The sequence below is a fragment of the Sarcophilus harrisii genome, chromosome 6 (assembly GCF_902635505.1).
Source record: "Sarcophilus harrisii chromosome 6, mSarHar1.11, whole genome shotgun sequence".
Taxonomy (NCBI): Eukaryota; Metazoa; Chordata; class Mammalia; order Dasyuromorphia; family Dasyuridae; genus Sarcophilus; species Sarcophilus harrisii.
The window spans coordinates 177,570,957-177,583,906 of record NC_045431.1 but is presented as its reverse complement, the minus strand read 5'-3'; the positions used below and the strand labels follow the sequence as shown (position 1 = coordinate 177,583,906).

Genomic DNA, 12,950 nt, shown 5'->3' with positions numbered 1-12,950 from the left:
TTTAGAAGAATTGAGGAAGGTTGTCTCTATCCTGAAGCCCCATGACAATTTTCTCTCATGAGAGACTGAGACTTACAAAAGAGAATCAATTTGCCCAAAGTCATAGCTCCAACTAATAGGATAATATAGTGAATAACAACAACAACAACAACAAAAAAAATACTGGGTTCAAAATCCAGCTCTGCCATTTAATTACCCATGTGACTTCATAAAAGTCACTTTCCTTTTCTTGAGGGACTTGGTTTCCTCAACTGAAAAATGAAGGTGGTTGGACTGGATGACTTATAATTTTCCTTCTGATATTGTGGCACAGAGACCATGTTGGATTCAAACTCAGAAGCCTTGGCAATTTTGAATCCCAGATCTACCATGATGAGATCTTGGGCACATTTTTTAAAAAGTTTGGATGAGAGGGTCTCAGAGCTCCCATCTGGGCATAAAATTTCTTAGGTGTCCCAAGCCAAGACAGAGAGGTCTGTTAAGCTTGGTAATGTGGATGGAGTTTCTCCCCTCCCCCAGTAGTTTAATTTGATAATGGATTATTTGCCTTTCATTTGACCACTGTAGATATTTGCATCCATGGATTATGATTGGTCAGGTCAGTGGGATGTGTTCAGGAAGTATGAGGCAACCTCCCTTCAAAAAGTGATGAAACCTGTTTTTGCTGCTCTGGTACAAGGACCTTCTCTGCAATGAGGTTTTGTTGAACCCCCCCACCTATAAAAATCTCTTAAACAAACCGCCTGTTGTTGACATAAGATAAATGAAATAAAAAAAGTTAAACAGTGCACAGTGGGAAGGGGGAGGGCTGGAGTTTGCACAAGCTTTTGAGGGTCATCTACTTTTCATAATTGTACTCGTGCCTTGTCTGAATGTTACAACTTTTAATATGTAGCCTAGACTTTAAGAAAGAAAACATAGGGAATTGGACACTTGGCTGGCCATGGAGTGAGGAAGATCTGGGCTTGAATCCTGTCAGTGACTACAGCAGTTGTGCAGTCATTGGCAAATCATTTCTTAGTGCCCCAAGCAACTTTCTCTAAGGCTACATTATGGGGCAGTTGCCAGTCTGTATGAGTGAAGAGAGTTTTCATATTGAGAGAGCCTTAGACTGATGACATCATAGGTCTAGAAGCCAAACCTAGATGATAAAAAAAAATTATATAGGAAACAAAAAACCTTCGAAGAGTGGACAGACGCTAAAGTAGCTCACAAAAATTTGATTTTGACTAGACCCCTAGTAATACAGTGAGAAGGAAAATGGTGAGAGAGATGTGGAAAATGAGGTGACTACATAGATAACTCTCAAAGAAGCTCAGATTTTAAGGTATTATGTATAAAGGAATAAGAATCATTATCCCCCTCCCCCCATAAGTGGTCCAACCTGGTAAGAATACCATAAGGAAAGAACTGAGACTTGTGGGAAATGACTGAGGGAGGTGTCTAAGGGGACTTTGAAAGCTCTGTTTGGAGTAGGAAAGAGAATCAGGGAGGGCTGAGACCCTCTTTGAAAAAAGACATGTTAAGAAAACAAAAAGGAGGAACTAATGATGGCTTCTAAAAATTGTCTTCCTACTAGAATGGGGGTAGCCCAAGAACACAAAAAGGAAAAGATCAGCACTGGGACTTAGTATTTGATCAAGCAGGTTGAATTTTCCCGGACTGAGAAATGGAAAGGACCTTTAGAGATTATTCAGTTTTAACCCTCTTGTTTCAGAAGCTCTGATGAGTAGCCTTCCACCTGACCATAGCCACACACTTGGTGTGTACAGAGCCAAGACTGGTGCCCACACTTGACCACCAACGGCTCATTCCACACTACTCCTTGCCACCAAATGGCTCTTCATTGTCTTGCTGGTGGCCATTTTCCTATGTGTTTCTTTTTTGATTGAAGTCTAAAATCTGGTGACTTCATAATATGGCAACAAAACCACAAACTTGAATTTATCTGATATCTTAATAAATTACATTGAAAACCCTCATGACCTTCTGAACTGTCCTAAACTTCATAAGTGGCTGAAACATGGGGGTCAAGGCTCATGGGGGAAGAACCTGCCTCAGCCCTAGAAGGAATGGGTGTACCTGAATTCAAATCTGGCCTCAGACACTTAAAAATTCCTAGCTGGGTGACCCTGGGCAAGTCACTTAACCCTAATTGTGAAGAAGAAGAAGAAGAAGAAGAAGAAGAAGAAGAAGAAGAAGAAGAAGAAGAAGAAGAAGAAGAAGAAGAAGAAGAAGAAGAAGAAGAAGAAGAAGAAGAAGAAGAAGAAGAAGAGACTGAAGGTGAGTAAAGAAGAGAAACAATATAATGCAGCTGGAAAAGTAGCCTGGGGCTGGGCAGTAAAATCTTTCAGAGGCCATTCTATTTGATCTAGAGGTGATGGAGTTTATTAGGGAGGTTGACAGACTTAGACTCTTGCCAAGAGATTTGGCAGAAATATTAAGATGACTTTCGAAGAAAGAAGGAGAAGAAACCATTTAGGAGACTATTTGCCTTAGTCTAGAGAAAGGTGAGAATGTCCACCTGCTCCAGAAAAGTGATAAGGAGGTTCATGCAAGAGATGTGGAGGTCAAATACAAAAGCTTCGGTGACTACTTAGATGTGTGGCCTAAGGGAGAAGCGAGGGAAAAGTTGAAGGTGATACTGACTTGAGGGCTAGATAACTGGAGGGATAGGGATGTCTGGAGGAGGGATGGATTTGGAGAGAACAATAATGAGCTCTGCTTTGAAAACACTGAGTTTGATTTGTTTATGGGACATTCAAATCTACATGTCCAACAGATATAATGGTGATTGGGAACTGGAGCTCAGGAGAGGAAGACCAGGACTGCATAGAAAGACCCAGGAAAATTAAACTGGCCAAAACTTCTAGGGTCAGTGTGACATTGAGAGAGATAATTGGGATCGCAGAACAGTCTCCAGAGTACATCCACACATGGTATGTGGGGATATCCAGGACATAGATGGAAGGATGCTGAGAAAGAGCAGTCAGATTGGAGGAGAACCAACAATGTGGTTGTTATGAAAACCCATGGGAGAAAAGTTTATCTAGGCCATGGCAAATCCTGCAGAGGTTTCCTGAGGGATGAAGACTAAGGGAAGAGGGTGAGATGGGATGGGAAAGGGAAAAAAAGTGGTGGAGAGATTTAGTAACTATGAGAGATCATTGGAAGAGACAGAGAAAGAGAAAAGAGAGGAAGAGGAATGGGGAGAAGAAAGGGAGAGAAAGGGAGGGAGGGTAGGAAGGAAAGAGAAGGGGAAGGGGAAGAAAGAGGGGGGAGAAAATTAGAGAAAGGGAGGGAGACAGACAGACAGAACACAGAGATACAGATGCACACACAGAATCAGAGAGACAGAGAGACAGACACAGAGACAGATACACACACAAAGACAGACAGACACATATACACAGACAGACACACAGACACATACACAGAGACAGGCAGACAGAGACAGACAGGTAAACAGAAATAGACAGACAGAGGGATAGAGAGACAGAAAAGGAGACACCCTAATCAAGCCCATGTCCATATAGTAGTTGGAAAGGGCTGAGGTCACTCATGCACAACCACACAAATTCAGTTACGCACAACCATACAAATTAACAGAAAACAAACACAGATTTGCGTGTGCCCTGTGTGCCCCTGCCTCAGGCTGTTGTCTCTTTGTTGTGGACCTCATGTGTGCAGTCTTACTTCTGCTGATCTCACTCTGAGTCACTTCATGCAGGTCTCTCCACATTTTTCTTAGTATTTTCAATGGCATTTACAACACTATTTCATTACTTTACTACATGTTAATATATTCAGCTGATCTACAATAATTGGAGAAAGAATTGTTTCCTGGTGTTGGTGGGTTTGTTTTTTGTTTTTTTTGTTTTGTTTTGTTTTGTTTTTTTTAGTAAATATATTATGAATGAGTGTTTTGTATGGCTATGAAGATTTATCTACTGATAAGTTCTTTTTGCCATGTTTTAATGTAAAGTCCTGTGTGGTTATCACTGGAGCAAAAGGTACGATCAATTTTGTGACTTCTAATATATGTTGTTAGATTGATTTCTAAATTATTTGCACTAGTCTGCAATTCTACCAATGATGTATTGAGTAGCTATTTTCCTTACAATCTTACTAATGTTAAAATTTCACAAATTTATTTTGCCTTTTTGTTGTTGTGTTGTTGAGATTATTTTGATTTGTACCAACTTATTAAGAAATGAGTATCCTTTTACATAGTAACGAATCTTATTTTCCTCACAATCCTCTATTCATGTTCTTTAATTACTGAGAAGTGTTCATCTTGTGGTTATCTGTTCATTAGCTTTAGCTGATATGTTTGATATCACTAGTTTTTCCTTAATCCTCATTTTAGAAAAGTAATGTGTTTTGTTATGTAATATTCTTCTATTTCTTTTAAAATGTTCCTCCTCTCTGCTTAGGACAAATGTAATATTCATTTTTCCAGTTTGGGGATTGAAAAATTCAGTTCTTTTACTATCTAATTGTTAGATTGGTCTTTTCCTTCTCATTGAAATGAATAAAATACTTTTGTTGTTATTTCTACTATTTAACCCAAACTTGACCAATCACTCTAAACAAAATTTCTCTGCTTTGTTCTCAGAAGCATGTATGTTTTCCTTTATTTGGACTTTATCTTTATCAAAAATGGAAGTTTTTCTTGTAGATTACTTTGTCTTCCATCTTCTACTCTCCTTTCTCTATTCAGGTGCTTTTGTTGAGTCAACACGGTACTTTGGAAGTTCAGACATTGTTAGCAACTTGTCTGTTTGGATTAGAGAAGTATACTTTGATTTATATACTTAATTTTTTTTTTGACTGATAGGGCCAGCTGAAATTGAAACATTAGGGTTAAGTCCAGTTTGGGTTTCAAATGTCCCTGTTGCCTTGAAGTGCTGTACTGAGTTTAGCCGGGTAAAGAGAATGCCAAATTCATGGACCATTCTTTCTTTTTTTTTTTTTAATTTAATTTAATTTTTTGGGTCGGCAGTTGGGTAAAGTGACTTGCCTAATGTCAATGCCTGAGGCTGGATTTGAACTCAAATCCTCTTGACTCTAAGGTCAGTGCTCTATCTACTGTCCCATCTATCTGCTCCTGAGCCAGTCTTTCTACTATTATTGCTCTGATTATCTCATCCTCCCATTTAAAAAATCTACTGGGATTTTGAGTACAATTGCTGGAATTTCTTTGTGACGGAAGTTTGGATTCTACCCTGCCTATAATGCTTGATGGAGTTTTAACAATACTGTGTCTAGGGGTATTCAATCTTGGAATCTCCATTATTCAGGTCCTAAGAATTCTGGTTGCATGATGCAGCCCATTTTTGCAGATTCTGGGAAGTTTTCTTGGACAGTTTCTTATTTAGAATATCTCTCTAATTTTCTGGAAAGTTGGGAAATTGCTGTTTTGAATTTCGTTCCAAGTTGATATTTTTGTTAAACATTTAATAAGTACCTGCTGAGTACTGCCAAACTGCTGGTGGATACTGCCTTGTGATGTTTCCCATTATGAATGCTACTTCATATTCTTTCATTCTTGTTGTTAGGTGATTTTCTGCATCTCCTTTTCCTTTCATTCTCTGGCTGTCATGCTGGTTTCTATCATAGTAAATCAGTTGTCAATTCCGTTGATCTTTTGGGGTTTTTCTCTTGCTCATTATTTCTTTCCATTGTGTTTCAGATAACTTAATTCTGGTGGGGGGTTTTTAAACCTTTCTACAAACTCTTCCTTCATCTGACCTTGATGTTTTCTAACTAGTCTTCAGAACTGTGGTTGGTATATGGGGATATTTTGCAAGATTGCTTCTGATAATTTAAAATTTTCATACATTTAAAAAATTATATTGGCAATCTTCTTAATTTTGCTCTCAATTCTATTTTGGTCGATTTACATTTCTTTGGGTTTTTTTAAGCTGATGTTCTTTTTGATGTTATTCTTTCTTGATGTTTGAAAATTATAAACAACCTATCTTTCCTTGATCTTCTCACTCCTCCATCAGGATCAGAAAGAGTTCTCTCTACAATGCAACTCTGCAATGTACTCTGCTTACTAGGTCAGGGAGGCGTATCCTAATTTAAGACTTATTTGATTCCCATGATACAGATTCCTCTCTTCCCCTTCCTCCAATCAACAAGATATTATTGTACTAATTTTTGTGCTGGTTTGAAGAAATCAATACAGATTTTTTAGGATTAGCCTAGAGCAAGAAAAAGCCAGATTCACCAATTATGAGCTGTGGGGCTGAGCATTGGTGCTCTCATCTGTTAACCTGACTGTGCACAGGCCCTGGCCCAGGACCTCAGATGCATGATCTGCTGTGTGGGCTTGAATACAATCTCTCAGATTGTTTGTAAGAGAAACCCATCACCATGCGACTTCAAACTCCTAAACTTCACATATTTGCACTCCTGCCATGTCTCATGCTTAACTTTGTGAGGATGTTACTCCCACTTGTGTAGATCATGAGCCCTCCTCCCTAACTGATCCTATACATTTCTTGCCCAAGTTTTTCTGTAGAAAATTTGCTCAACCCACTGACTGTCTTTGGCTGTCCAGCTGTCATATTTCATTGGCACCTGTGCAAGAGCTGTGTGCCAAATGAAATTAGAAACTTGTATTTGGAGCACACTGTAGCTGGTGGTCATAATTAAAGAGAATAGAGTGGGACAAAGCCTGGGGGAAGTGTGAGGGGCATTCTCTGCTTGGAAAAATGTTACTAAATTTAAGTGGGAACCTTCTTCTTACTTAAACCATCCATTTTTTGAGATTCTCGTATCCTCATGAGAACTAATAATAACAATAACAGCCAGAGTCCTTGGTGGTTCATGAAATATTATCTCTGCATTGTCCACTTGAGAGGAAATTGAGGCTCAACTAGAAAGTCTTGGTGGGGGTGAATGGAAGTTTTCTAGCTCAGGCCCGGACTCCCCACTGTATTCTACTGCTTCTTAGGGTTTTTCCTCCTTGTGCTCTATAGTTTGAGGTTATCATTTCTCCATCTGATAACTGAAGCCCCACGGAAGAATAACTTGCCTTTATGACACACAAGGAGGCCACAATGAGTGAGGGCTCTCCTCTCTCCCTTCGTTTTCATTTAAGCTTTTGTTGCCCAATGAAGATCCATCTGAAAAACAGGGTGAATCAAGTGAGCTAAATTCCATAGCTGGTGGGCCCCCGATGGCCAAGGCTACGGCATTGAAAGGGCAGTAGGACATACGCCTCCCCGAAGACTTTGCCACATAGGGTTTTTTGGAGCTCCTAGCGGCTTGCCCAGTACCGGCTCATGGCAAATGCTTAGTGAATGCCCTTTAAAGACTTGAATCAGGTTTTTCTAAATCTGTCCAGGAACAGAGACGGCTATGATGCCATAGAGAAGTAGCGTGAAAAGTGTGAGAAAGTCAGCTGGGACTTTGGTAACCTCAATGGAGCTCACAGTTGTGGGCTCAGTCTGAAATTCCACCCACCCCCCAACTTTGTCCAGCTGCTCCCAAGTGTCTTTCCCTCCAAAAAGTTTCCTTGGCTGGCAGCCCCCGGGACAGCTATGGAGCCACAGGGGGCAGTTTGAAATTTCAGCCTAGGCTGGGAGAGGTCAGGACAAGGAAGAGGGAGGGAGGATTGAACACTGCATCTTGGGAGTGAGAGGAACTTTATACCTTCTTCTAGTCCAATAAGCTTCTGAGCCAATGAAATTGGATTTCATAGTCCTAGCTTGAAGAAACCTTGGCTCCAGCCTTTTTGAAAGTCTGTGATAGATTTAGAGAGAGCTCTACTCCTTTCTGGGCCAGATCGTCTAGGATCACAAATCTAAAATAGGATGGGACCCTCAAAGCCATGGTTTTCATTTGATGCATGAAGAAACTGAGGACAGAAGAGGGATAGAATCTGGGCCCCCTCTCCATCCGTGTCATCTTGGAAAAGTTTCTTAATCTCTTGGTTTAAGTTTTTGTGGGTTTCCCAAGGTTTTATGGGTGGGAAGAGGCTGAGCTGAGCTTTGGACCCAGGGCCTCCCATATCAAATCCAACATTCTTTCCCCTGCTCCAAATACTTTGGTTTTGTGAAATGTTGGCAGCTGCATCATAGGGCTTGGGACCCGCTTGGAGAGATGCAATCTCCTCCACAGTCTCTTCTGACTAATTGCCCTGATCTTTGAAATCCCTTGTTCATTTTAGGTCAGTGGGCAAGCTGTTGTTTTCTGTCCAGTAGAGAGAACAGCATGTGTTGACACTGGGTGGAACTTGCTGTTCCTATTTACCCCTAGGATTTACCCCTGTTTGTCATAACTGTATGTGAGCTGGGGAAAGAGTCCTGGAGGTGAAACGATGCAGGGACCAGGGAACTCTGCTCTGGGACCTTCTCCCTGTCCAAGTGTCACTAAAAGATTTGCCCTGGCCACAGCTTGGGCCAGAGCGGTTATGTGCAAGTAACTGAGGCAATCCAGGAGCAGGACAAAGGCACGAGAGAGACCAGAGAGGTGCAGTGTGCTGTGATGGGGAGGCAAGCGGCTTTGGGAGGCAGATACTGGGGAGGCTGACAGCCAGGGAGGGAACAGAGATACCAGGAGGGAAGCTCAGCTCAACTGAGGATCCTGGGTTACCCGGGGTCTCGCTTGGACTTGGGTGGCCTTGGTGAGGTTTCCCCCCACTAATGCACGTACATCCCTGGGTATCTCTGGCCCATGCCTTCCTTACATACAACCCTGGGGAGCAAGGGGCTGCAGAAGCCAGGGAGCACTCTGGGACATGCTCCTGCAAGCTGAGAAACCCCACCAGGGCCTCCTCTCTCCCCTTGTGCCCTCAGCAGCAGTGAGACCCCGGCATCCGGTTTGGGTTGTCAGCCAGCCTGGGCTCCATCCATTGAGCTGGTTGGAAAGGGGGCAACCTTAAAGAGATCAGCTGTTCTGCCATTTAAATTCATAACCTGGGCTCCAGCCATCCATCCAGTTGGTTGGAGGTGGGGTGACTTTAAGAAGATTGATTATTCTACCATTCAGAGCCTCAGCCTGGGCTCCATCCATCCATCTATTAAATTGGTTGGAAGATGGATGACTTTGAGACAATTGGTTGTTCTGCCATTGAGAGCCTCAACCTGGGTTCCAGTCATCCATCGAGTAGGTTGGAAGGGGACGGCTTTAAGGAGACTGCCCTTTCTCCACCCAGAGCTGCAGTCTGGGACTCTTGATGGTCTCCGCCACAGATCCACACACAGCACTCCCGCTGGTACAGACGAGGGCCGGATTTCCCTGAGCGCACAAGCTGCTCCTTTTTCTGCTTTCTTGCAGCTGCCCCTTTCCCGGGGCACAGGAGGCAGGGGAATGGACACATCCCAAAGCCTCCCGGGGGTGTGACCTGGGAAAATTAAGCAGCATGCACTCCCTGGCCACACCACCAGGTGTCACTGCCGGCTCAAGCTAGCAGCCCGACTTCTCAATAATTAGCATCCTTGGGAAAACAACACTTTCTCACAATGGGCATTTACAGAGCTCGGCACAGAGGATAGAGCCCTCACCCCCTGGAGTCCAAAGACCTGAGTTCAGATTTGGTCTCAGGCTCTTCCTAGCTGTGTGACCCTGTGTGAGCCTCAGCTTGCCTCAGTTTCCCTCAAATGTAAAATGAAAACAATAACAGCGCCCAGCTCTCATGATTGCTGTGAGATCCAATGATCCCACTCTGTGTCAAGTGCTGAGCACAGTGCCCGGCACATAGGGAGCACTTACTGATTACTGCTTGGTAAGCACAGTACTACTACAGTGATGAGGGGTGTTCCCCTCCCTATTGTTGGAAGCTGCATCCCTCTTGGTTGGCTTTGGGTGGGAGGGAGAGGATTAAATGAAAAGATTAGGAGATTTGCTCCTAAAAATGGGACCCAGTGGGTCCCTGCAGCCCCACTCTCCCTAGATCCCCCCTCCATTCTCTCTCACATTCCTTTTTGTCACCTCTCCCAGAAAGCTTTCCACCAGTGTTTGTTTGCTGAGTGACTGAGTGACATTAAATCTGCTTTTGCCCTTTGCTTTTCCCATAGATCACTGCATACAAGATGATTCCCTGTGGATCCATGTTGACCTTTGCCCGATGTCTCATCCGGAGGAAAATCGTGACCTTGGATAATCTGGAGGATTCCAAACTCTGTCGCTGCCTTTCCACCGTGGACCTGATTGCCCTTGGGGTGGGGAGCACCCTCGGAGCTGGGGTCTATGTCCTGGCCGGGGAGGTGGCCAAGTCCAGCTCAGGGCCCAGCATTGTTTTGTCCTTCCTGATTGCGGCCCTGGCCTCCGTCATGGCGGGGCTTTGCTATGCGGAATTTGGGGCCCGAGTCCCCAAGACAGGCTCTGCATATTTATACACTTATGTCACCGTGGGCGAGCTGTGGGCCTTCATCACGGGCTGGAATCTCCTTCTCTCTTATGTCATAGGTAGGTCTGGACAACGGGCCAGCCCCAGAGCCCAGAGCCTTGTCTGGCTTTCTGTGCGCCAGACTAAGTGCTAGTCTGGGGAACCGCATCCTCAGGGAGCTCCCATTGGGGGGATCCTAATCTATAAACAGCTCCATGCATGAGGAGGCTACTTGCCTCCAATTTCCTCCTTTCTGAAATGGGGACAATCCAGAGCTCATGGAAGGAAACTAAGTCTCCCCTGATAAGTCCCACGGTGCCCTGGAAGTGACTAGCTTAATAAGTCTCCCCCTATAAGTCCCACAGTGCCCTGGAAGTGGCTGGTTTTGCTCAGTACCCATGAGCCACGTGCCCTTCCAGGAGTGGCCCTTGGCCCTGGTCCTCAGGGGAAGCCCTCTCTCTTTCTTTCCAAGAATGATTCCTGGAGCTAATTATACATCCCTCATTTCTGAACTATTTTTGTGAAGGGACCTCCAGCGTGGCTCGGGCGTGGAGTGGGACTTTTGATGAGCTGCTCAACAAAGAGATCGGCAGTTTTTTCCGGACCCACCTCAGCATGCATTCCCCAGGGCTTGCAGAGTATCCAGACTTTTTTGCCGTGTGCCTCATCCTTCTCCTGTCAGGTAAAGCGTGGGGTCGTCGGAGAATTACTCGCAGACTGCTCAAGCCTCTGGGTGTGTGTGTCGGGCAGTGGGAATTCCAAAGCAAAAGTGAGACAGCCCATGGTGAAGACCCCACATATGGGGAGAGCAATACCCAGCAGGGGGGCTCTGGCAGAGGGGCTTCAGCAGGAGTCGCATGTTGATGGGCATTTGAGGAAGAAGGAATTCTAAGAGACAGAATTGTGGAGGGAAGATGGTACAGGAGTAAAGGCCACATAAGTGGGGCATGGCTTGCCCTGTGTGCCATCTCTTGGGCATCCCATAGATTGGGAGAAGGAAGTCCTGTACAAGTAGCATCTTGGCGCATTTTCTGAGATTGGCATCTGCCGGCTGCTCTGGGCCCATTCTTGATGGATGGGCAGTAGGCTGCATTCCTTTCCCAGAGCGTCTCAGTGGGAAGGAGCTTGGCCAGCCCCCCCGGGCCTCCCCAGACCCCTGTCCACCAGACCACCCCTGCCCTTTCTTACGATGTGCCCCCTGTCTTCCTACAGGTCTCTTGTCATTTGGAGTCAAAGAATCAGCCTGGGTGAATAAAATCTTTACAGCAATTAACATTCTGGTTCTAATCTTTGTGATAATCGCTGGGTTTGTGAAAGGCAACATCGCCAACTGGAAGATCAGTGAAGACTTCCTCAAAAATCTCTCTGCCACCATGTAAGTGGGTCCTTCTCAGCTTTACTGGGCAAAAGCCTGGCCCAGACCTAGCTCCCATAGTCCCTTGCAAGGGGGCTTTGTGGGACACTTCCTTTGGATGGATTTGAACTCAGGGCTTCTTGACCCTGGGCCCAGAGCTCTAGCCATTGGGCCAAAGGCAGAAGATATAGAGGGAGAGTGATAATTAAGTGTATGTGACAAAGGTAAATATTAGGAAAGATGTAAAGAAAAGAGTCACAGATTTGTAAGATGTGTCAGAATGTGGTGGGATGAACTTTATAGCATCAGGAAGACCTTTGTTTAAATGTCTTCATCTGTAAAATAATAATAGCACCTCTCCCTCAAATTTTAGGACAGCCAAATGGTTGCCCATTGAGTGTTTTGACAACCTTAAAATGACATCCAAATGTAATTATTAGTAGTAATTATTAGGATAATTTAGTATTATTTAGGATAATTATTAGGATAATTTATTAGGACAATCTGGATGTGTCCAGTTCACAATGAGAAGAATATCACTTGCATTTACTCCTTTTTGTCCCTCATTCATTCCACTTGGGGAGTGGGATGTTTATAAAGGCTTGAGAGAGAAAATTGGTGGATAATTTAACCATCTCATTTATAATGCCAGCATTTTAATAAAAGGATGGTCATGAGGCTGTCTCTTTGAGACTAAATTCAGTCCTGGCAGCAGGCTCACAGTATTTACACCCTTCAAAGAGGAGGTGTTCCCCAGGGGGGCAATCCACTCTCGTTGCTTAATTAATAAGAGAATGACTATTACAAGGAGGGATTGGACCTGACTATGTCATTTACTTCTTAAGTTAACCCCCAGCCTTGGGTGATCTAGTCAAAGAATTCATTATCTCCTCCCAAATCTGAGCAGAATTCTATGACTTCTCCACCTAGATGGGGTCTGGATAGAGGAGAACATTACCTCCATCTTCAGAGACTGAGGGATTGAAATAAGGGTAAAAGAAAAGGGGAAATCTGAATCCAAATCACTGGTTATCAATAGTCATTTCTCTTAGGAGAATGTACCTGAGGCCGGCCTGAACTTCTCGGTCATATTCCCTCCTGCTAAAGGGATCCAAGCAGACAAGAGAGAGGGTGAAAATATTCTCAAAATCAGATATGAGATTACTGTCTCTTCACCCTTACCATTAAGCATGCTTAGTGTCAGTAGACCAAGTGGGACCTGACTTTAGACCACAGAGTCACCAATATTGG

General features: G+C 43.9%; 1 protein-coding gene across 1 annotated transcript in view; it reads left to right on the top strand.

Moving 5' to 3' along the window:
* Nucleotides 1-12,950, top strand: part of SLC7A2 (solute carrier family 7 member 2) — a 61,358-nt gene that overhangs the window by 29,561 nt on the left and 18,847 nt on the right. The window contains 3 exon segments of the mRNA XM_031943118.1: nt 10,035-10,425; nt 10,872-11,027; nt 11,558-11,720. Coding sequence (XP_031798978.1) covers nt 10,050-10,425; nt 10,872-11,027; nt 11,558-11,720 — 695 coding nt within the window. The 5' untranslated portion in view covers nt 10,035-10,049.